At 39.9% G+C, this 27,126-nt stretch overlaps 1 protein-coding gene across 3 annotated transcripts in view; it reads left to right on the forward strand.

Moving 5' to 3' along the window:
* Nucleotides 1-27,126, forward strand: part of EPN3 (epsin 3) — a 97,535-nt gene that overhangs the window by 30,523 nt on the left and 39,886 nt on the right. For all 3 annotated transcript variants that reach the window (XM_073588055.1, XM_073588054.1, XM_073588053.1), the window contains 3 exons: nucleotides 13,947-14,562; nucleotides 16,187-16,299; nucleotides 20,735-20,812. In XM_073588055.1, coding sequence (XP_073444156.1) covers nucleotides 14,052-14,562; nucleotides 16,187-16,299; nucleotides 20,735-20,812 — 702 coding nt within the window. In that variant the 5' untranslated portion in view covers nucleotides 13,947-14,051. The remainder of the gene's footprint in view (nucleotides 1-13,946; nucleotides 14,563-16,186; nucleotides 16,300-20,734; nucleotides 20,813-27,126) is intronic.

Raw genomic sequence — 27,126 nt, forward strand, 5'->3', positions numbered from 1 at the left:
ACCATCACCTCTAACTGTTCCTTCCCCACCACGATCCCAGTCCTCTCTCCACACTCCCATTGTCGAAGTGTCCCGCAGCCCCTCCAGCAGTATTTCCACCCCACACTACACAGATTTATAATGTGTGTATTTAAATAAAAATGACCAGTTTTATGGTTTCAAAGCATTATTAAAAAAGTTTATTAAAATTTAAAAAAAGTTTACTAAAAAAAACATTTTTCAATAAAAGTTAAAATATTTTACACTGGTTGTCTGTCATTTCTTTCTGCGGCGAAAAAGGTTAAATACAGGGTATTTAAAAGGTAAAATGGTATTCAAAACTAGGTATATAACTGTGGGTAAATTTTAGCTTTTTGCCACAGTTGTGTTCCTGGTTGTGTTTGAAGCAAAGTATTTCACCTAACAAGTTGTGTTTATTGTTGGTGATTTCCTAACAATGTACACAACTTTTGTTAAAAGGTGAAATACTTTGCATAAAACACAACCAGGTACACACCTGTGGCCTAAAGCTAAAAATAGAGACCATGACAAGATAGCCAACTTTGGTTGGCAAAGGTATATACTGTTGGTACAGAAGGTACACAAGTTTGGTCAAGGGTCAATTTTTAAAACCGGATCCGGCGTAATCCGTCGAAAAACGGATAGAAAAATGGATGAACCGGATGAGACTGATCCGGTTTTGTCTGTCAAGAACAAGACGGATCCGGCAGAAAACCGGATCCGGCACATCAGGTTTTACAAAACATTTGCCGGATCCGGCATTCCGGCACGACGCCGGATCGCGCCTGACGCCGAAAACCTGATGTGTGAAAGTAGCCTAAGGGGACACAAAAGGTAAAAAAGTGCTTGAGTTGTTGGCAGTCTGAGCCAAATGGAAAATAAAATGGAAATTGAATAACTACGATCATAAAGAATGTCACTGGTGAGAACCTGTACAGTAGATACGCATATATGGCCAGCAGAGCACTGGTTTAAGGGGCCGATTACACATAGCGATATCGCTAGCAATATCGCTGTAACGTCACCGATTTTGTGACGTAGCAGCGATATTGCTAGCGATATCGCTACATGTGATACTTACCTCCGACCGGCTCCCCCACTGCTCATCACTGGTCGTGCGAGAATGTCCTGGACCATTTCTCGTCGGGCGCTTCCTGCTGGGCTTCCTGTGGCGCCGACGAGCGACGAGTGGGCGCGGGCGGGAGGACGTCAGGATCACCGCGTCTGACAGGTAAGTAGCGACCCCCGACCCCTGCTATGTCGCTGGTGAGATCTGCCTGTGTGGCAGCTCACTAGCGACCACTTAGCGATGCACCAGCGATCCATATCATGGTCGGGATTGCTGGTGCATCGCTAAATGTAACGGTACCCTAAGACTTGCATTACCATTATATGGTTATATATGGTAAATAGAGATAGTCAAATCCGAACAGTAAAGTTTGCGGTGCGTATCGAACACCTACTGTTCAGGCACAGACCACAAACACAGAATTCACCAGGAAGACCTTGTTACTGTTTGAGTTTGTCACCCCAAATACCAGTTGTTTCTTGCATGACTGCGTGGCAAACACTGCCTCAGATCGGCAGTAAAATTATTACCACAGATCAGACAGCCATGATAAACCTGTGATTGGAGGTGAAAAGTTTACTGGCAACTACTCTTATCATCTTATGCCTGCTGCCACTATTAACAGTGAGAGCAGGTGGCGGCTGATGGGAGTATTCATCAGCGGGCGCTCTAAATAAATAAATAATAAAAAAAATGTTGTGAGTTCCCTTGTCAGGCAAAATTGACAACTGCGGGCTGCAACCCTCACCTGTCAGCGTTAGCAAGGCGAGTTATCAAGAATACAGGGGTCCCCACACCATTTTTTTTTTAAATTATTTAAATAATTTAAGAAATCGTGGGTTCCCCCTCATTTTTTGACAACCAGCCAAGCTAAAGGAGAAAGCTGGGGGCTGATATTCTCAGGCTGGTAAAGGACCATGAATATTGCACTCCCCAGCCTTAAAATAGAAGTACACAGCCACCAGAAAATGCGCATCTATAAGATGCACCAATTCTAGTGCTTTGCCCAGTTCTTCAAACTGGCCCTGTGCTGGTGGCAAATTAGGTTCATATTTGTGGGGTTTATGTGACCTTTGTATTGTCCGGTAACATCCAGCCCACGGCTTAGTAATGGAGAGACGTCCATAAGACACCTATCCATTACCAATCCTATAGTTATATGGTAAATAAATACACAGCCAGAAAAAAGTCTTTTATTTGAAATAAAAAACACACTTTTACTTTTTTATTTAAAAATAACAAAAACAATTATACTCACCTAACGCCTAATTCCACCGAAGCCCTCGTCGCCTGTAATAAAGCTAAAATAAAAAAACAATATACTATACCTGTCTGTCGTTCTGTCCCACGCTGTAAACCATGTCTATTGCAGAGCTATCTAATGTATAGGAGAGATCAGCACAACATAGGGTCTTATCCGAGGAGTATGGCAGGTGATAAAATCAAAATTACACTCACCTTTTATGAATATCTATAAAGCATGTAATAAAACACATCACCTGCAGCAGATCCACTGGTCAGTAAATGACCAAACGATAGAAAGGAGAGGTTTGTATATGATTTCATTGCTTGCTGATCAATGATGAAACGTATTGTCAAATAAAGTAGTGGTTTATTCTACGCGTTTCAAATTACAAAAGACTTCTTCATCAGGAAAGACCACAAGTATACATAACATATCAAAAAGAGACCAAATTGCAGCGTCAAAAATGCATATAAAAAACTCACTCAAAAAACAATAAAAAACCCTCAAATTTCCTATTTTATCTAATAGTTACAGAAATAGTACAGAAAATCTGCATCATCACAAACTGACCAAATATTCATTATGGGAATGCAGCCTTAGAATTTGACAGGTCGAAAATGTACTTGCTGAAAACATACCCAGGTGCATACAACCCCTATAATAATGAGTATGACAGCTCTACCACTATTCTGTCACTGTGTGTGGTATTATGTAGTCGTGGCGTAGTGGAATTATTTAATTAATACATAGTAGTATTATTGATAATATTGGTCTTGTAGTAATTTTTTTTCCTCCAGGCAGAGTAATATTTGTAATAGAGACCTCCATCTGGGAAAGGTTGAGGTGTGGGCAGCTTTGGCCTCTGTATTTTCAAAATGCCGGACCTGAACTTCTGTACCTGTCTAAAACTGTTGTGAAGAAAGAAGCAGACCATCACCTGAACTTTGTCTGTTCTCTAATCTAGGGGTATGAGAAAAACCATATGAGTTAGCAGCAGCTGCGGCGGTAGTGTCTGACTGTTAGATCAAAGTTTCAGTGAGAGCCAGTAAGTTTTGAGAATTAGAAAGGAAAAAGTCATGATGTAGGGGAGAGTGTTATTCTGCTATTGTTATTGATGTTCTGCTATGTAGAAGCAGAATTGTCTTCTAGAATGAAATATCCACTTGTAGAGTGTGAAGACACTGCTTTCTGTAATTTTTGCAATGTGTTGGGATTGGAAATACAAAAATCTGTGAAAATATTATTTCTTGGCCCATGAACAATGGGCAAATTTTCTAACCCAAATCATAGTGGATAATGGAACATGAATGGTAAAATGCAAATCCATATTTCATCTCCCATTGTGTTACATGGTAGAAGGTATATAGGGGCATTTCACACCTCTCACAGGCTGACAACATTTTGTAGGCGAAACTGTTAACACTGTAATCTATCTATCTATCTATCTATCTATCTATCTATCTATCTATCTATCTATCTATTTCTCTTCCGGGCCATGGCCATTAATTTTATTGAGAAGTCAGTTGTACATTCTACAAAAAGAAATTTCAGGCTGTGGAGTTAAAAATCTGCATTACGTGTCAATTTACATGTGGAATATATCTACAACTCTGATTCACCCTGCTGATTTGCTTCTCTGAAATCTGTGCAGTGTTAATGTAGCCTCAACTGTCCAACTGTATGGCTACAGATTCTGATGGTTACATGCGGGAACTGGTCTATGTACTTTTCTCTCTGTTAGTTGCTCTGTATAGTTATACCAGGTTTCTGTAGATGTCTGTTCCAGAGATGCAACTTGCCTGCATTCGCTGTGGGCACTGCTACTTGTCCGCTTCTGGACTCCTTTAACCACCTCTTACCAGATGAACCTTACACTATACTACAGATCCTCTGCAATGTGACCACACAGACATAACTCCATTCCTTGTGGCTTCCTTTTTTTAGTCTGGCTGCTCTTTTCTCTCTAAACTGGCTTTAACCGAGCTACATACATGATCCCAGCACACACAATCACCGCACACACGATCTCCATATATACCATCTCCACACACACGATCTCCGCACAAACGATCTCCACACAATCTCCAGACAAATTATATTCACAAACATGATCTTCGCACACACAATTTCCGCACACACACAATGTCCACACAAACGATCTCTGCGCAAATCATCTCCACGCACATGAGCTCCACACAATCTTCAGACACATGATCTCTACAAACGTGATCTCCGCGCACACCATCTCTGCACACACCATCTCCACATACACAGTCTCCATGCACATGGTCTCCACACAAACAATCTCCATACACTCAATCTCCACAGACACAAACTCCACTCACATGATCTCCACTCACATGATCTCCACACACACGATCTCCACACATATGATCTCTGCACACATGATGTCCTCACACACGATCGCCACACAAACGATCTCCATGCACATGATCTCTATACAAACTATCTCTGCACACACAATCTTGTCACACACAATCTCTACACAAACGATCTCCGTGCACACAAGCACATGATCTCCACACAAACAATCTCCACACATACAAACTCAGTTCACACGATCTCCGCACACACGATCTCCGCACACACGATCTCCGCACACACGATCTCCGTACACACGATCTCCGTACACACGATCTCCGCACACACGATCTCCGCACAAACGATCTCCACACAATCTCCAGACAAATTATATCCACAAACATGATCTTCGCACACACGATTTCCGCACACACACAATGTCCACACAAACGATCTCTGCGCAAATCATCTCCACGCACATGAGCTCCACACAATCTTCAGACACATGATCTCCACAAACGTGATCTCCGCACACACCATCTCCACATACACAGTCTCCATGCACATGGTCTCCACGCAAACAATCTCCACACACACAATCTCCACAGACACAAACTCCACTCACATGATCTCCACTCACATGATCTCCGCACACATGATCTCCGCACATACGATCTCTGCACACATGATGTCCTCACACACGATCGCCACACAAACGATCTCCATGCACATGATTTCTATACAAACTATCTCTGCACACACAATCTTGTCACACACAATCTCTACACAAACGATCTCCGTGCACATGATCTCCAAGCACATGATCTCCACACAAACAATCTCCACACTTACAAACTCAGTTCACACGATCTCCGCACACACGATCTCCGCACACACGATCTCCGTACACGCGATCTCCGCACACGCGATCTCCGCACACGCGATCTCCACACACACGATCTCCACACACACGATCTCCGCACACACGATCTCTGCACACACGATCTCCACACACACGATCTTCGTACACACAATCTCCACACACACGATCTCCGTACACACGATCTCCACACACACGATCTCCACACACGCGATCTCCACACACACGATCTCCACACACACGATCTCCGCACAAAAGATCTCCACGCACATGATCTCCATACAGTCTCCACACACATGATCTCCACACACACACAATCTCCACACATGCACTTGCAAGAGCAAATTTTCATTCACTTCCTGTCCACAAGGCTCATTCTTATAAATGATCTGGAGCCATCATGCTTGATGGTTACAACACCATCTATTCATACATATTGATTTTCTGTATCTATAATCACATGTATCCCTGGCTCAGATAATAGGTATACCCTATCATTTTATGATTGTGTCAGGTTCTAAAGGTAATGGATTATTGTGATGTAAGTGCCACTGGTGAATAGAGGGAATTACAACTACAGTATTAAAATGTATGTATGGTAAAATGAATCTCATTGTCTACATAAATATCGCAGATTTACATATCTCTAGTTGCTTATTAACAGAGTTTCCCCGAAGGGAAAGATATGATTTTGTTGCAGTAATTCTCACTGATTAAAACTCCTGGTGATTATTAATATTATAATGATAACATAAATTCATTAATTCAAACAGGGTCGTGTACAAGCTACATGTTTTACATATTAAAAGAGGGAGAAAGAAAAAAAGACAAGGAAGCTAAAATTAGTTAGATGCCTTTTCAGGTCAGTGAGTTGTGCTAAATGATTCATTAGCTTTTAAGTTTTGAAAATGTCAAGGTTTTGAAGTATCAGGTTATTTTTGGTATATTGGAACGTAACTTCATATGATGATGAGTTACAAACTAAAAGTAAACAGGGGCAAAGGAAATCAGAACTTTGCCAGAGGGCAAAGGACTGCACAATACTTCGGTAACTACTCCTTCACACACACGCATTTTTACCAGTCCTAAAAAGAGGTCCATGGGAAAAAACCCCCCCCCCCCAAAAAAAAACAAAAAACAAAAAAGCACCATACCCAAAGTCCCATAAAAACACCTCCTGGGACCCATAAATAATAGGCTGTTCTCTACTGGTCAAACTAATATTTATGGTGCCCAGTATGTGAGCAAAATAATGTACTCCCCTCTTGGGCAGTGTTCCTCAGTATACTCAGCGCTGCATCCATCCCAGGTTTAGGGGCATCATGCAAGTGCTGCAGCTATTCAGCAGACAAACAATTCTTTTCTTCCACATGAACAAAATATGAACGCTGCAGCTGATCAGCAGCCACCGATGGGCTGCAAAGCTTATGTGACGCCCATGCCGGATGTTGATGCCAAGAAAATGGCTGGGGATGTAGCACTGAATATGGAGGACCAGTGCCTGTCCAAAAAATGACATACAGTAGTTTTTTTTTTATTTCTTTCATCTCCTTGGACCCAATTATAAGGAGTTGTCAAGAAGTAGACAATAATACAGTAATTTGCCATTTTTAACTTGCCACACTGTTAAAAATGTCAACGATGCCCAAAATTCTGTGAGTGAATCCAACAAAACAAGTATATAGATCCTAGACTTACTTTCCAGGGAATGAATATGTGTTGGAGTGGGGGAAGTCACAAAATAGTTCACATGTTATTCAACATGGGAGCTCAATAGATTTTTAACCCTACTAACAATTATTCTGGTCTTCAAGATGCTGGGATATTTTCAGTTTTTTCATCTCTTTGGGACTTTACGAGAACCAGGACTTTTAGATTTTTTTGCTAATGTAACCATATGAGGACAGATTCCATTTTAATAATTATTTGAGAGGATAAAAGAAAAAAAAAAACAGGAATTGAGCAATTTTTGTTTTACAATCGTCTCTGTAATATAATGTTAATATTAGTATACAAATCATTCTGAAATCTACAATACCAAATATACATTTCTTTTAATTTACTATTCTTGCATTGTTCCTTTAACTATAAAAATTAGATTTCATAGTTTTTTTTAACTCTAAATATTTTCTATTATATATATATATATATATATATATGTATATATATATATATATATATGTTAGGTCCAGTATGGAACGGCATAGTGCCTTGTCAAATTCATGACTGTCATGGCATCCTAATGGCCATCAGTGATCATATCATGAGGGTGTTAATACGATATTACATTGAGCCATCTGCCTTCATTATATTCCTTCAATGCAGCAGACACTATTGACAGATGCATCTAAGGGGTTAAAGGGAATTTGTCAGCAGGATTTCACCCCAAAACTATTTATATGTACATGTAGCTCTAAGAGAAATCCAACAATACATTTACATGGCCAGTCTGTTCTTTCATTGCTGAAAAATCAGCATTTGAATTGATAAGCAAAAGATGCTATAGAGATATACAGTAGATCTGAAGCCTCTGTCACTCCAACTCTATTTCCCGCCCAGCGCCACCTCCTTCTGCTTGACTGTCTGCTCTTTTACCTGAAGTCACACAGCATCAAAGCTGTCAATCAAGCAGGAGGAGGGGAATAGAGCTGGAGTGACATAAGCTTTAGATCTACAGCTTCATTTGCATATCAATTTAAACACTGATTTCTCAGTAATGAGTGAATGGACTGGTCAAGTAAAAATATTGCTGGACTTTTGTTTAAAAGACCTACATGCACATATAAATAGTTTGGGGGGAGAAAACCTGCTGACAGATTCCTTTTAAAAGAATGGCATCAGAATTAGCTCTGATCCCAGACATTCCAGCATGGGTGAGGGCCATTTCTGCAACACTACTGTATGTCATCGTGCACAAAGGCATTCAAAATCTTGATGCAGCATTACATTATGCTATGGGAAGGTGTTAATATAAATGTTCCAAACATTTGCTTTAATGTCAGTATAGGGTGTGCCTCATACTATATGCTGTGTCCTAATATTGAATAGACATGGAGTTTTTCTTAAGTTTCCCAGTCTAATATCCATAACTGGACATTTTTTGAAAATAATTTGTCAGTCTCAATCCATATTAGTCTAATGGAATTACAGGAAGAAAAACAGCAATATTTATTTATTTTTATTTTTTAGTAAAAACTTTTATTCTCAGTGAGTTTCTTAGAAATCAGCATTGTCATTATTCTGTTTTTCTTCTTGTAAAACTATTTAAGAATATGGGTTTAACCATTGTTAAAGGGACATGGTGTTACTACAAGCACTGACACTGCCCAATTAGTGCTGACAATTAAGGTACTGTCACACTTAGTGATGCACCAGCGATCCCGACCAACGATATGACGCGGTCAGGATCGCTGGTAGATCGCTAAGTGGTCGCTAGTGAGCTGCCACACAGGCAGATCTCACCAGCGACATCGCAGGGGACGGGGGTCGCTACTTACCTGTCACACCAGGCGATCCTGACGTCCTCCTGCCCGCGTCCACGCATCGCACGTCTCCACAGCAGAAAGCCCAGAAGGAAGCTGACGACGAGAAACGGTCTCGCGCGATCAGCGATAACCAGCGGGGGAGAGGTCGGTGGTAAGTATCAGACATAGCGATATCGCTAGCAATATCGCTGCTGCGTCACAAAACCAATGACGTTATAGCGATATTGCTAGCGATATCGCTTAGTGTGACAGGCCATTTACATCATGTATAGTAGCATGCCCCTTTGATAAAGGAAATTTTCAGCCGTCAAATTGTTTCCCAGATTTCCAGGTGGCATCACAGAATAAGAGCACAAAGATGATGCTTTGGAACTGTTATCTTATTAGAATGCAAATATGACAGTTCCTGTTTATCATGTCACCCAGTAAGTGCTCTAATGTGAGAGATTTATATTACTCAGTCTACCCTTCAAAGATTGTAACGCTACCATGGGATATTAGAGAATGAGACCACACCAGACTCTTTTATAGACTTCATCTCTGTAACTCTGTTAATTTCCCTTCAACACTACAAGGTTCCATAAGGCAAAATTTCCAATTTAGTATTTAACACAGCTCCAGACTGGAAGGTGTTCATAAAGTTTAATGACACATACGTCTCCACTGTGACTGCAAACTAGTATTACTTGGTAATAAAACATTGGACATCAGCTGCAATCAGCAAGAGTTCAATTTACCTGCAGAGTAACCACTGGGGAGATAAAGGATTACACGGTCCATTTTCAAATCAATGGGTTTTCTGTGTAATGCCGGACAGGTCCTCCAGAACAACAGACACTCTTTACAACTTTACAGCCCCTGTATTAACTCAGAATTCACAATTAAATTCTTTATTTTATCCAAAATGGATAATACCTTGCAGTGTATTGTGGAGCTCTGAGTAACGCAGGGTCGGGCTGCAACAGGAGATGTGATTTCATCATCAGCTCCATATTCTGAATCATTTGTAGCCCACTGATTAAATACAACAAAAGCCAAAACACTTATATTTGGGCAATAATCACCTTTTTTATTTTTCTGCTGATGGACGAGATTTTTGCGGGACAAGATATTTTCAGCTATACCATTTTTATATAGAGTCGTCTTTTTGATCTCATTTTGGTAAACTTTTTGTTCATCACTATGATGATAACGCATTGTTTTTTGCTTTTTTTTTACGGTGTTCACTGAAGGTGTTAACCAGTGTGACATTGCTATAGGGTGAGTTGTTCCAGACGTGGCAATACCAAATATGTGTACTTTTTTTTCATTTTTTTCATAAAAGTAATTATTTCTGGTGAAGGATATGAGATTCCAGCTGCCATATCTTCATAAAAATTCACAGTTTATTAAGTATGCATAAAAATATAAAAAGAGACGAATGTCACAATCGCAGGGAGACTATAGGCATACGCGTTTCGGATACAAATCCTTAATCATTGCATTCAAGACAGCATGTTCCTCAACGTTTTAAGCCACATCCTGTGAGGACACGTGAGTTGATGGCAGTGGTCATCTCTCCAGGCAGTGAGTTCTGGGTTTCGGCTGTAAGTATCCTTGAACACCAGTCGGCGATCGCGAGCTCACAGTCCCAATGCGCGAAACATCGCCATGACGTATCCTAGCTGTATCAATGCATCAAAGGTTGCAAAGAGGTTAATAAAACAATAACATTTAGTTAAAATCAGTGATCCTCTGGTGCCGAGTTAGCGCATTTCAGTCCATTATGAGTAAAAAGGTCTCAGGAAAACATGATATTATTATATCCAACGGTAAATGGACGTAGGATCACCAGAGTGGTATTAGCTGGACAGTCATTAGGGCAGAATCCCTTCTTTGATGTTCATGTGCCCTAATAGGCCATACAGAAAGGGCTTGTAGACCATAGGGAAATAATATATTAGCGAAAATCAAGCAGTTTTATGCAAGACTTTTTTTTTTTTACGTTCGAGAAGCCTCTTTTTTTTATATGGTGACTACATCCTTCATTGTAGAGTTAAATATGTAATTACCGTATATAATGTATAGCAATCTGTGTATTCTAATACCACTGTCGAACAATGATTCACATTACAGGCTAAAACTTGTCATAGTTAGAGATTTTGCAAAAGTAATACAGAATTTAATGGAATCCAGGTTCTAGTTAACACAAGCTTTATTAAAGATTTACCTGACTATAATGCCCTTTTGTGACCTTATAGAAAATGATTGCAAGAAAATTTAGATTTGAGTTTATTTTAGTTGATGAAGGATATCAGCAGAAATAAACTCTGAAAATGTAGAATGAAAACAGAAAAGAATGACATAAATTTTCATTGTAGTAACCACAAATAATAATAAAAACAGAAAGCACCAAGCAGATACAGATAGACAATATGTGATAGATACAGTATGTACAGTTGTGCTCAAAAGTTTACATACTCCCGTGATTGGGTGAAGCCATTTATTGTTAAGCTACTGTGTTTTCTCTTTTTAAATCATAATGACAACCCGAAACATCCAAATGACCTTGATCAAAAGTTCACATACCTCATTTGTTAATACCATGTATTGCCCCCTCTTATATCAATGACAGCTTGAGGTCTTTTGTGGTAGTTGTACATGAGGTTCTTTATTTTCTCAAATGGAAAAGCTGCTCACTCTTCTTGGCAAAAAGCCTCCTTTGTTCTGCTGTAGCCAATGTCAGGTCGACATGGCCTTGTGTTTTGGATCGTTGTCATGTTGGAACATCCAAGTACGTCCCATGCGCAGCTTCCAGGCTGATGATTGCAAATTTGCCTCCAGTATTTGCTGGTAAGGTGCTGCATTCATCCTTCCTTCTACTTTGACCAAGTTTCCTGTGCCTATGTAGCTCACACATTCCCAAAACATCAGCGATCCACCTCCGTGCTTTACAGTAAGAATGGTGTTACTTTCATCATAGGCATTGTTGACCTCTCCAAATATATAACGATTATGGTTGTAGCCAAAAAGTTCAATTTTGGTCTCACTCCAAATGACCTTGCTCCAGAAGTTTTGAGACTTGTCTTTGTGTTGTTTTGCATATTGTAGGCAAGATACTTTGTGGCATTTGCGCAGTAATAGCTATTTTCTGGTGACTCGACCATGCAGCCCATTTTCTCTAAGTGCCTCCTTATTGTGCATCTTGAAACAGCCGCACCGCTAGTTTTCAGAGAGTCCAGTATTTCAGCTGATGTTATTTGTGGTTTTTTCTTTACATCCCAAACAATTTTCCTGGTAGTTGTGGATGATATTTTTGTTGGTCTAAATTACTGTGATTATGTTTTTACAGAGCCCCTGATTTCCCATTTGTTAATCACAGTTTGAACACTGCTGACTGGCATTATCAATTCCTTGGATATCTTTTTGTATCCCTTTCCTGTATTATACAGTTTAACTACCTTTTTCCTTAGATCCGTTGACAATTCTTTTGCTTTCCCCATGACTCACAATCCAGAAATGTCAGTGGCTGGATGAAAGATGCAAGAGTAATTTTGGATCCCAGAAACTCACTCAGCTTTTATACACACACACTGATGACAAGCAAACAGGTCACAGGTGAAGATGTTATCCTTAGTAGAAATTCAGTACCATTTGTGTCAACTTCTGTGCATGTTTATCAGGTGAAAATCACCAGGGTATGTAAACTTTTGATCAGGGTCATTTGGATGTTTTGGGTTGTCATTATGATTTAAAAAGAGAAAACACCCAACTACTAACCATGAGTGGAGAAAAAGTTTTGGTGTTATCATTCATATTCTCTGAAAAAAGGCCAAGAAAACAAAAATTCTGCCGGGGTATGGAAACTTTTGAGCACAACTGTATGTATGTATATGTATGTATGTATGTGGGGATATTCTATCGATTGATATTTTCAGATTATAGGTTTCATGAATAGTGTTGGAATATGATTAAAGAACATAAAATTGCTTTAACCAGAATGATACCACAATGTTTTAAATGATTTCAGACTTTTCTAAGATTAAAGATGTACTGGTTCTTTCAATTGGTCACTACTGAGGTCTAAGTAATGCTGTCATTGTTCAACATCTCATGCATAGAAACACCACATTTCAATGAATAAATTACAAGTAAACGTTTCCCACAAAACTGTATATTAATCTGATCAGCTTCTCCAACTCTTTAAAATCCAGTCTCAAGATCAGATACCATATTCAACAGGACAGGCTCCCTCTAAGGCCAGTTGCATTCATTAGTTTTTTTTCTCTTATGTAAAAAAAAAAATAAGGGTTTTTTAGTGTGCCCCTTTTTTGGTTGGTTTGTTAATTTTTAAATTACTTGTTGCGTTCATTTTTCTCCCTATGAAAAAACCTCAGCTTTTTATTAAACAATACAATATGGACAGTTCACGTAAAATCTTTGACTTTCTGTATGGGTCCATTAACATTCATTAGTTGTAATGGGTCTGTGATCTATCCAGAAAAATAATGGATGGCACAAGTGCCAAAAAAATGACGTGTGAAGTGTGAAACCAGCCTAAAGGTATGTGCACACAATGTCTTTTTCTGGCGGATTCCACCTGGAATCTTCCTGAAAAATGATGAAAAATCACAGCAAAAAAAGAACATGATGCACAGCAATTTATAAACAACATTGCTGTGCACATATTCAGTCTTTTGTTACTTCTTTTAACTGCTGCAGAGTTTGGAAACTGTTTTAAAGACATCATGTGCAAATTACCTGAAACGTGCAATTTTTAAAAGGAAAGGCCATTTCTTTGAGAAAGTGACCCGACATCCTGACATGTTATTGAAATGGAGCTTGATATGATATTTTCAAACGTAACGATATATCACTTTGATTCTCGTCCTCACTGCATTTACAGTGTAACAGTTTCCTTTAAGGTAAAAATAAATGTTTCTCACACCGTCATTTATTTTTCAGATATCGGACCGTTTCAATAAAAATCAAATACAAACTCTGACTTCTTTATCCAAATTGGTTGTGTAGACAATAAGGAATTCTAGATAAGAAACTGAACAACTCATCATGGCTACTTCATCTTTACGTCGTCAAGTAAAGAACATTGTCCACAATTATTCTGATGCCGAAGTTAAGGTTCGAGAGGCAACTTCAAATGACCCATGGGGACCGTCCACTACTCTTATGAATGAAATTGCTCAAATGACTCATAGTCCAGAGTTCCCTGGGGTCATGATGATGGTCTGGAGGAGACTGAATGACAGTGGAAAAAATTGGCGTCATGTTTATAAAGGTCTCACCCTTTTGGACTATTTAATAAAAAATGGATCTAACAAAGTGGTGCAAGAATGTAACGAGAATATCATTGCGGTACAGACGCTCAAGGATTTTCAATTCTTGGATCGTGATGGAAAAGACCATGGAATTAATGTTCGAGAGAAGGCCAAACAGATAGTATCTTTGCTGAAAGATGAGGAGCGAATAAAGCAAGAAAGGGCACAAGCTCAAACAACCAGAAGAAGACTGTCCCAAGTAACTGCAGCCATTGACAGCAGCCATAGGTTAAGATATAATGAAGGTAATATGTAAATTAATTGTGATTTTTTTTTAGATTCTGTTCATATTAGACAGGTGAAATATGAACCATGCATGGTTTGCATTGTCTACTGAACTGAACTATTTGTCTTATAGGTATGCCTTTGGGGCAGTTTGTTCAGGTCAGAAGAACCAGTCGTTGGATCAATCTTGAGATCCAAGCATGGTCCGTATTTCACACACAAGTGAGGCCGTTGTCAGTATTATTGTTTCAGTTCATATCAAAGCCATGATAGCTGTGATGGATCTGATTTTTCACATGGATCGTAACAAATTCTAATCCCATTGACTCATAATTGGGTTCAGAGTTGAGGTCCTGACATTTTTTTTATTGCAAATAGTAATGAAGGCTTTTCTATTACTGTCATCATAAATTTCTGAACACGAACATCATAAACTACTGAATAATGAAAATGGTGAAATTGTTACTGACATGTCAGTTTTAATAAATATTTGTATGCACCCCATACAATAACAATCCTGGTAGAGGTTGTCCCCTGTTATTCTCCGCTGAAAATCGAATTACAACTAGGTGTTACTGTTTTTCTTGTCAACAGGGTGTATCCTTTTGACAAGCAACACCGAGTTGTCAATGTATTTACGGATTTCTGGGAGGAATAGCAAAGGAACTACAGAACCCCAAGATTTAAGAAAGACTGTTAAAAAATCTCATGAAAGTACAAGTACTTACCAAAACAGACATGTTGGGTGAGCAGACTGAACCACTTTAAAATTAGTTTGTATGGATTTGCCTTGGAGTTTTCATTTTGGCAACCCTAATCTGATTTCTTTACCATTCCATCAATCATCTATTACGGAAAAATGTAACATTACATGGTAAGCTCTTGCAGAATATCTCTTTGTTCTGACACCTAGATGGGGATCCCGCGTGGTAGACACTTCTCTATAATGTCCAGCCCTAATAGGGCACATGGGCAGAGGATGTCACATTGAGTCAACCATGTTAGTCACGTATTTTCATCTGATCAAAGGGCCAATGTGTAAATGTATAAGCCTTTGTAAAAAATATGGGGAAATTCCTTGTTTACTTATTAGCTCTCAGACTATTCTTATGGGGTAAATTTTACTTGATCCAATAGATAGTTATTAAATTTTATTTTTGAGAAAAATATACCATTTTAAATAAGAAACATTATAAATTTTGTATGATCCTTCTACCGTTTCCATATTATAGCTGTTCAATTGTTCATTCTACCCAGAAGATTGTGCCAAAGACACCTGGATGAAAAATAGGCATAAAGGATTGTGAAAACACATGAATTTATGAATAATGACATTATTCCTAAATAACAAAATCCTATATAGGGGTTTGTTTTTCTCTCAGGTAGAGATTGTAGGATTAAGGGCCCAAGCACTTTTGTTTATCATTGGCTGAACCAGCCAATATTGGTGTAAGGTGTATTTGGGCCTCCCAACTCTTCCATGACAAGGTGGTTCTTATGGCTGCTGCACAAGGGCCACTGAGTACGGATGTTGCCGATATCACAAATCGACTCACGCAACCCAGTCTAACTCTACTAATGAATATTCAGGAGCAGCCATTTGAATTAAGATCTGCGATGATTATGTCTTTCTCTCTTTTTTAGCTTCTGCTTCAGCCCTTTCTCCAGAATTAGAACATGCAAGACCTCAGAGTACTGGGGAGGAAGAACTTCAGTTACAGCTTGCTTTAGCTATGAGTAAAGAAGAAGCTGAAAAGGTACAATATGAGCCTGCGCTTTCAAATATCTGCTGTCATTATTGTGCATTGTTATTAGAAATTTCGATTACATTGTTATCGAAGGAGTTGACTTCACAAATGTTATGAAGTAATAAACAAAAATTCCTTGCTCATTAAATCTCTCGCCACTTGAGCCCTGATGCATAGGCAACCCCTGATTCAGGCCACCAAATGACCACCAACATGTTGTTTTGGGCCGTCACAGCTTCACAATAATTTTATTTCCTCTGGGAGATTAGGCATAAAGGAGAATAAAAAACTTTGATCACTGTATTGAAGTGGCAGTAGGAAGTCATAGGTATGGAGTGATTCTCCCTAACAATTTAAGGGAGCCTATCACCAGGTTAAAAGTGACCATTTTTTTCTCTTATTTTATTCCTATTGCTCCTCTGATTAATACATTTACATTTTTTAAAACCTCTATACAGTTCCAGAGATATGGGCTTTTAATTTTGTGCTAATTTTTATGGTCTTTACCAAAAGAGTGTGGCTCACAGGGTAATTGTGCAGAGCAGCCTTAACCTGTCAGCAGGGTTATGCATAGTAACCTACACACACTGTCAGGTGGGCGTTGTTATACCGAATAAAATGATTCCTGGGTTGATGAAATCCGTCTTGTGGCTGTTTCTTAATCTTTATTTTCAGTTTTGTGTTAATGATATGCTCGTGTCCTAAGGCGGGGCTGGGGTATGTGGTGCTCTGATTAGATATTCATATGCAGACTGCTCACAGGTCACTGATCCCTCACTGATCTGCCCCCTAGTTTTGCATAATGAATGCCATCACATACTGAATAAGCATAATCGCATGGTTACTATGCACTTTAATCCCTTTTCTCAGATTTACTTGAGCGAGGAGAAAAAAAGGCATTTTGAAAATGGCACCTGGAGCACCAGCCCAGTAAAAGCTATCGGTTTGTATAGAGATCTGATAGCTGCTGTTGCGCAGGCACTGGCGAAGCCATCTTGCTGGAGAAGATAAAAAAGTCCTTCACCAAGATGGTGCTGCCCACGCCTGTGCAGTAGCAGCTCTCGAAGATCGCCAAAAGCTGCTATTGTGCATGCGAGGGCGGCGCATCTTGGTGGAGGACATTTTTTTTCTCCAGCAAGTGGGTGCCGCTGGCACCTGCGCAACAGCAGCTATCAGATCTCTGTACAAACCAATAGCTGCTACTGCGCAGGTGCCATTTTCAAAATGACCTTTTTTTCCTCGCTCAAGTAAATCTGAGAAAAAGGATTAAAGTGCATAGTAACCATGCGATTATGCTGCAGCACAGGTGCCACGGCCGGCACCTGCCTGCAGAAGAATTTTTTTTATTCATTATGTGCTGGTATTCATTATGAGGGATCAGCGACCTCTCAGCAGTCTGCATTACGAATATCTAATCAGAGCAAAGCAAACCCCATCTCTGCCCTAGAGCACGAGCATATCATTAACACAAAACTGAAAATAAAGATTTTAGAAACAACCACAAGACATATTTTGTCAACCAAGGTATCATTTTATTCAGTATAACAGCGCCGACCTGACACTGTGTGTAGTTTACTGTGCACAATCCTGCTGACAGGTTCTCTTTAAGTCTTTTTCCCAGAGAATCTTGTGAGTACCTCTCCCTTGGTAAAGAGCAATAAAAATAGCAATAAATAAAAAGGAAGGTGGATGTATATAGTGGATTTTTTAAAAGATAAATAAGAAAATACTTAGGGGAGCAGTGTGAGTAAAGTAAGAGAAAAATGTAATTTTTGACCTAATAACTGGTAATCTTTAAGATGGTTTGTTTGACAGCCCACAGGCTGGCAACATCATGTCAAACCAACAAGGGTGGTGCTCTATCCTTGGCTTCCTCTGCACACTGTGTCTGTGCTCAGTGTTGCTGATGGTGGCTCATGTCATCAGTCGTGATAACACTGCGTCTTTCTTGAAAAGTGTGTGAAGACACCTTTGACACATGAAGCAATAGTGTGTCTTGAGAGATGAACAAATTGTTGCCCACCGGAGCCCATGCCGTCAAGATTGCTACTAATTATGTTTTGACCATAGACAGAGAGGCGACAAAACTTTCTACTTCTTAGGCAATTACAGTTCAATATTCTACTCAACCTCATGATTGGGTTCACTATAAAATCCAAAAGGATTGCCTTTAGCATTTAGTGGATTTAGTGGGAAGTGGGCATAACACAGGTACAGACTGGGACTGAAATTCAGCCCTGGCATTTGAAGTCACACAAGCCCATGCTGTCCCCATCCCCAAGCTCCAGATGGAATATATTACTAATATTACCCTGGATGAAAGAATTTCAAGATTTACTACAAGACCAATATTTCTAATGATTCCCGTGGCCTGCTGGGATATGTAATGGAGTCAGCGACTTTGTGCTCCGTCACAACTTTTAACAGTATGGGTGTCTGGAGAACATTAATTCTGTTAAGAATGTAACAGACAAGGCGGCCCACAACCAGTAAGGCCCTTCTGGCATTTGCCAGAATTGCCAGATGGCCAGTTCGACCCTGGCATAACATATTCCCTTAAAAATAACCCAAAGCCTCCCAAGAAGACTGTGTGTTGTGGATAAATCAGTGCACTACTGAGGAATCCTGCAAGTATGTGCAATTACCAAAATCCATATTTATTTGATCTCAACCAGAATACATGTACCATTATCTGGAAACATCTGTAATATTTAAATGCTTGGATTGTACCTACTCAATATGTGAATATCCTTTAATGTTTAACAGGTAAATGCAATATAATGAATATAATTATATTAATATAATTATAGCCGTGTAGTCACAATATAATTTGTATGGCTCATTACTTAACGCAAATCCTACAATTGCTCAACTCAGTCACCACCCTATGAAGTCATCCTTATGTAGCCCAATTTTGCTAAATCAGGATTTTTTTCCGAATGACAATTTTTATTACATTTTATTAATCAATTTTTATTGGCACAATTTATGAAACCCTTCCTGACGTTTACTGTACATGTATGGCGCAAGTCAGGAGCAGGAGTATGAAGTGGACATTACAGCCATCATCTGCCTATAACTGCAGCATGTATATCTGAGTGCCACACATTGCTATTAACCACTTAAATGCTGCTGTCCATCTCGGACTGGGGGGGTCGTGCCTTTGCACGCAAACCATCCCCCCACGTCGCATAATCATGGAGTGCCAATGGGTTCATACGGTAGCTTTGGTTTTACTACTATTGCAACACTCTGTTGAAACCCAGCATGGGGATGAGCCATCAAAGGAGACTGCAATTTTTATAAAATACTGTAATACAATTGTATTGCAATATAAAGCTTATGTGATCACATGATCACAGGTTTAAGTCCTCCTTATGGAGACGAAAAGAAAAGAAAAATGAAAAAAAGATTAATAAATATTTTTTGGTCACCAAAACGCTGCAATAAATGCAATAAAAAGCAATTAACAAATAGTATCTATTCTAAAATGGTATAACAAGTCAATTTGACACGCAAAAAACAGACCCTTACACAGTCCCATCCACGTAAAAATAAAAAAGTTACAGCTCTTGGAAAGTTTTAAAAAAAAAAACAACTTTCTTTTTTGCAAATTTCCCAATTTTTTTCAATACTAAGATAAAAAAAGGGAAAAGTTGATGTGTTAAATCATGATGCCAGGTCATTTCTACCACACAATGAAAGATGTAAAAACAAAACCCAAAGCAAGGTTTTTTTTTTTGTAATTTCATTGCACTTGACATTTTTTCCCCATTTTTTAGTACATTATAAGGTAAAATGAATGGTGCCATTGAAAAGTACATCCTGATCCCGCAAAAGCCAAGCCCCCATATGGCTATATCAATTGAAAAATAAAAAAAAAGTTATGGCTTTTGGAAAAAGGTGAAAAAAAAGCAAAAACACAAAAATGAAAATTAGCTGCATGGGAAAAGGGTTAAATGATTGATGGGAATGAAAAGATTTACCTTTTCATACTATCTATGAGATATTTTTAGCAAATTGTTAAGTTTTAAAATAATTTTATTCTTATTCATATGGACAAAAGCAAGGAAAGCCTATTCTACACCACGACTTTAGTCTCTGTAGCCCAAATCTATAATATCACTGCTACCGGAGGTACAAAACAAACTCTATGATGTGATGGGGCTACCAAGGGCTGAATAAAGGTTGGTTGAAGTCAACGGGCCAAAGTGCCAAACTAGTACTCCATACAAAGACGTGGTGGAGCCATGAAGGACAGTATGGTGCATGCGCCCTGTGCTGTTCCTCCTTTTATCGTTGAGTCCTGGCTCAATCCTCACTTTGATATTCAACCTTTATGACCACATTTTGTGTTATTTTAGCCCTTTTTGCTATACTGCTGTTCACCTGTTCTTATTAAATGTTATAATATATTTATTTCATGTTTTCCTTTTGAATAAAGAAAGTTCCTTCAGCCCCCGAAGAAGAAGAAATACAGCTACAAGCGGCACTGAATCAAAGTAAAGAGGAATATGAAAAGGTATTAAATTTATACAGCCTGTGACTTGCCTCTGGTCATAACAAGCATTTGCACATACCATAGGCTCCAATCACGCAGGAATATTATCCTTGACATGTTTTTAACGAACACACATGGATGACATCAGAGAACCGGATAGATCAGAGGAGCACTTTTAATTTATTAAGGCAGAATTACAATGCATAGAATGTATAGTATTGCTAGTAAGAAGATTAGATGTAATTGGGCCAGATAATGGCCACATTGAGCAGGAGGTGACTGCCACAAAGCTCCTTAATTCAACATCTTTTTAAATATCCATCTTTTATTATCACATATTTGTTAAGTCTCATCTGGGGAGGTGGGTCATCAGAGCCGATAGACTGGATGAGCAGTTCTGCATCAACATGGATAGGTAGCACTGGTGCAGCAGGACAAATAAGTCGGGGTGCAGTGAATTAGAAGATGTATCGGAGCTAGAACATCACAACTAGAGTAATAGAACTGTAGCAGTTCTGGATTGCTGATGTAGCGGTGCAATGTAGGCGAGTTGTAGCAGTGCTCAGATGCTGATGTTGCAGAGTTGTAAAGGGGTTAAAATGCAACTCTAACTGGTGGCAGAATACCAACTACCTGAATACTCTGGGTGTGCACCACCACTGCTGAGGAAATGGTTGAGGAAGTAAAGGTCGCTGGGAATTTTAAGAGGCAGTGAACATGCTATCCTCGAATGTTGGATTACAAGAGGAGGAAAACCTGTGAGGACTTAGAGTTTAAAGTTGGACTTCAGAAAGGCAAATTTTAATGGACTCAGAAAGAGGGTAGGGATGGTGTAATGGCTGGACGTTCGAAAGGGCAGAAATGTCCCAGAAGGATGGGAGATTTTCCTAAATGAAATTCTCACTGCACAATCAGTAACAATCCCGAAAAGAAGGAAGAATTAGAAGCATTTAAAGAGATCAGGATGGATGAACTCAGAACCTGAAAAGGTGTATGTTAATTGGAAAGAGGGGGCATGTCTAAAGGTTCATCCTTATTCTCATTTGCACATGGAAACACGAGAAGCAATGGAATGAAACTGAAAGGGAGATTAAATATTGGAAAAAACTTTTTGACAGTTAGAGCGATCAATGAGTGGAACAGGCTGCCGCGAGAGATGGTGAGTTCTCCTTCAATGAAAGTCAAAACAGAGACTGGACCGACATCTGTCTGAGACAGTTTAATGAAACCTGCATTGAGCAGGGGGTTGGACATGATGACCCAGGAGGACCTTTTTAACGCTAACATTCTATGATTCTATGAAAAGTTAATTCTAATGTAGTAAAAATGCATGGTAAAAGAAAAAGCATCCATGGCAATAGATAGAGTAATGTAAAAAAACACATACCATAGCAGCTGGCAATACGAATATTAGAGTCTCAAGCAATAGCAGCACAACCATCACTGGCACCAGCTATCTAGGCAGTAATACAACCAAACGCAGGTCACAATTGTGATCTTTTGCCTCTGGCAAACGTATTAATGGGGTGGAAGTGGAGGATATGTGATGGCACATCACTCATCTCACACACAGCAAGATGATACTACCACTCACAGTGACACCATCTGTGTGGAACAGTGTTCTGCAATTTCCTCCTCTGCTGCCATAACAGTTAGGCTGTGTTCACACGTAGCGTTTTTTTGCACTTTTTGTCGCAAAAACGCAAAAAAACAGCACCCCATGCAATCCTATGGGATTCCTCAATGCTGTGCTAATGCTGCGGATTTTTCCGTGGCGGAATCGCATCTCGGAAAAATACGCAGCATGCTCATTAATTTTGCGGAATTGCGGCGATTCCACCCACATAGGAATGCATTGTTCTGCTTACTTTCCACATGTGGCTGTGCCCACCATGCGAAACGTAAGCAGAACATTTGCGGATGGTACCCAGGGGGTGGAGGAGAGGAGACTCTCCTCCAGGCTGTGGGTACCATATCCCTGTAATAAATAGAATTAAAATAAAAAAATCATCATATTCTCACCTTCTGATGTCCCGCGCAGCATCCCCAGGCCTCACAGATGCTCCCGGCAGGTCCCTTTCCCAGTGATGCATTGCAATAATGACCTTTGATGATGTCGCGGTCTCGCGATACCATAGCGGTCCACGCTGGCGCGAGAAGGAAGACATCATGTGATGTCAGTGGATGGGCAGCGCTAACAGCGCATGCCCAAGAAACAAGATTACAGCGCAGGCGCCGGGTAAATAACTGAACGCTGAGGAGGCGGCGCCTAGAAGAATGGAGGAAATGACTGATGGCTGTGAGGCGTCTGTGTCCAGGGGGAAAGACCTGCTCCCCAGACAAACTAGAGGTGTGAGGTACAAATTATAAAAATGATTCCCTCAGCGGTGGAAGTGACCCCAACTAAAAGAACCACCTTGACAGAATGCAGCATTAGTGCTGCACAAGGTGGCTCTTTTAGTTAAAAATGCCTGGGGTGGTGACAGGTTCCCTTTAACACCTGTGTAGAAATGTTAAATGTTGGGGAAGGCATCCTTCAAATATGAGAGACCAGGAGCAGTTTGAAAAAGAAGAGTGGTCCAAAATTCCAGTTGAGTGGTGTAAGAAGCTTGTTCATGGTTAGAGGAAGCGATTGATTGTGGTGATTTATTCCAAAAAATGTGCAACTAAATATCAGGTTGAGGGTGCCAACAATTTTGTCCTGCATATTTTTGAGGTTGTGTGTGAAATTATGTCCAATTTGCCTTTTTTCCTATTATTTTTGTGATGTTCCAATACATGCAAAGGTAATAAAAGTAGAAAAACATGTGTCATTGCAATAATTTTCTGTGTGAAATACGTAATTTTCTGGAACAATTTCAGGGGTCCTATGACTGTATGTCTAATAATGAGAAATAACACAGGGAAGAAGTATGATAATGGTAAATATCCCAGATATGCGCTTCTGTTTCAAAGAAAGAGATTCCAAGGAAGATCATTAGAATATCGTCTTGAATGATGAATTTTCAGCAGGAATGCCTTTAATAGTTTAATTTATAAAAACATGCAGCTGCACACTCAAGAAACAGAGTGTCGCAACCACAGTACATAAAAATACAGAATTAAAACACAATGCATTTTGGCTGATTCAGCCTTCATCATGTGTTTAAACATATGCATTATTATGTCTTGCCTTGTTTTTATGGGTGGGGTTTCCTAGATTAGAGTCATTTCCCTATATACTTCTCATATGATAAATAATTAATATGAATGAGCTGATTGTACAATATATGCATATATAAAATAGTAAATATAATCCCATTAGAGCATATTGTCATTTGTCCCAAAGATCTAGGGGTACTATCCATCTAAAAATATGTCTAAAAAACCTTTTTCCACGGTCCACCGGAATGGTAGCATGCCTGTGAAGGAACTTATATTTTGACATTTAGTGTTGTGCCCAATTGCGCAAATGCGAGTGTGTACATTACTCTTATTCACTACAATACTAACTGTAAGATAGCGCTCACTGAGTGCATTGGGGGACACTCACTTGGCTGCGATATTGAGGCAAACAGGAACACTTTCACGCAAACAGTCTAGTGCAGTTTATTATGCCTTCATAAACCGCTGAGGAACATGTTACACGTCACATGCTTACACATAGTCCAGCACAATCCTTGGTACACGGCTTTAACATGCTGTCACTAAACACGCTGGATCTCTTTGTCCAGTTACCGTGGGTGACTGAACGCTGAACAGTTCATTAGTGTCCATAGAACAACACGGGCACCAACAGTTATATCCCCATGTCCGGGGTTACCTCGCAGGAGCTCCGGCTCCAGATGCCGACTCTTTGTCAATAGAGTTGAGCGATACCGTCCGATACTTCAAAGTATCGTATCGGATGGTATCGGCCGATCTTTAAAAAAAGTATCGGTATCGCCGATTCCGATACCGGAAGTCCCATTCAAGTCTATGGGACTTCCGGTATCGGAATAAGAAAAACCCTTTCCTGCCCTTGTACAGCCTCTCTGGGGTCTGTACTGGCCTTTCGGGGGGCTGTGCCGGCCTGCCAGGGGGTCTGTGCAGGCTCCGGTGGTCTGTGCCGGCCTGCCGGTGGTCTGTGCAGGCTCCGGGGGGCTGTGCCGGCCTGCCGGGGGGCTGTGCCGGCCTGCCGGGGGGCTGTGCAGGCTCCGGGGGGCTGTGCCGGCCTGCCGGGGGGCTGTGCCGGCCTGCCGGGGGGCTGTGCAGGCTCCGGGGGGCTGTGCCGGCCTGCCGGGGGGCTGTGCCGGCCTGCCGGGGGGCTGTGCAGGCTCCGGGGGGCTGTGCCGGCCTGCCGGGGGGCTGTGCCGGCCTGCCGGTGGTCTGTGCAGGCTCCGGGGGTCTGTGCAGGCATCGTCCGATGGGACTACAAGTCCCATCGGGCGATGCCTGCTACCATGACAGTGATTGACACATTAGCCAATGATGGGACAGTAGTAGTCCCATCATCCGGCTAATGTGTTAAATGTAAAAAAAAAAAAAAATACTACATACATACTACATACATACTACATGCTACATTCATACTACATACTACATACATGCTACATTCATACTACATAAATACTACATGCAACATACATACTACATATATACTACATGCATGCTACATACATACTGCATGCTACATACATACCACATATATACTACATACATACTACATGCATGCTACATGCTACATACATAACACATATATACTACATGCATGCTACATACATACTACATGCTACATACTACATATATACTACATGCATGCTACATACTACATGCTACATACATACTACATGCATGCTACATACATACTACATACATACTACATATATACTACATGCATGCTACATACATACTACATGCTACATACTACATGCATGCTACATACATACTACATGCTACATACTACATATATACTACATGCATGCTACATACATACTACATACATACTACATATATACTACATGCATGCTACATACTACATGCTACATACATACTACATATATACTACATGCATGCTACATACTACATGCTACATACATACTACATATATACTACATTCATACTACATACTACATATATACTACATACATACTACATACATACTACATACATACTACATACATACTACATACATACTACATGCATGCTACATACATACCACATACATACTACATGCTACATACATACTACATGCTACATACTACATGCATGCTACATACATACTACATGCTACATACTACATATATACTACATGCATGCTACATACATACTACATACATACTACATATATACTACATGCATGCTACATACTACATGCTACATACATACTACATATATACTACATTCATACTACATACTACATATATACTACATACATACTACATACATACTACATGCATGCTACATACATACTACATGCATGCTACATACATACCACATACATACTACATGCTACATACATACCACATATATACTACATACATACAATACATTCATACAATACATACATAGACATACAGTACATATAACATAGAGTAACATACTTACCAATACTTGTCACATTGTTCCCCGAAGCCATTGTCTATTCCGGGATAAATATTAACATAACAAACCACAAAAATACTCACCCACGATCCGAAGCAGTCCACGAGTGTGTCCCACGACGATCTTGGGTAGAGAACTGCAGCATCAGATGATGCTGCCGTTCTCTACGGGCTGCAGGAATCCAATGACGGAAGGTAGGTATCCTTCCGCACTGTATTCCTCCGCCACTTAAAAAAAAAAAAAGTCCCTAGTCTCACTTTATGCCATTGCTGTGTGGGAAATTCCCACACAGCAATGGCATAAAGTGAGACTAGGGACTTTTTTTTTTTTTAAGTGGCGGAGGAATACAGTGCGGAAGGATACCTACCTTCCGTCATTGGATTCCTGCAGCCCGTAGAGAACGGCAGCATCATCTGATGCTGCAGTTCTCTACCCAAGATCGTCGTGGGACACACTCGTGGACTGCTTCGGATCGTGGGTGAGTATTTTTGTGGTTTGTTATGTTAATATTTATCCCGGAATAGACAATGGCTTCGGGGAACAATGTGACAAGTATTGGTAAGTATGTTACTCTATGTTATATGTACTGTATGTCTATGTATGTATTGTATGAATGTATGTAGCATGTAGTATGTATGTGGTATGTATGTAGCATGCATGTAGTATGTATGTAGCATGCATGTAGCATGCATGTAGTATGTATGTAGTATGTATGTAGTATGTATGTAGCATGTATGTAGCATGCAGTATGTATGTAGTATATATGTAGTATG

The sequence above is a fragment of the Dendrobates tinctorius genome, unplaced genomic scaffold, assembly GCF_039654945.1.
Source record: "Dendrobates tinctorius isolate UK_male_01 unplaced genomic scaffold, ASM3965494v1 ptg000103l, whole genome shotgun sequence".
NCBI lineage: Eukaryota > Metazoa > Chordata > Amphibia > Anura > Dendrobatidae > Dendrobates > Dendrobates tinctorius.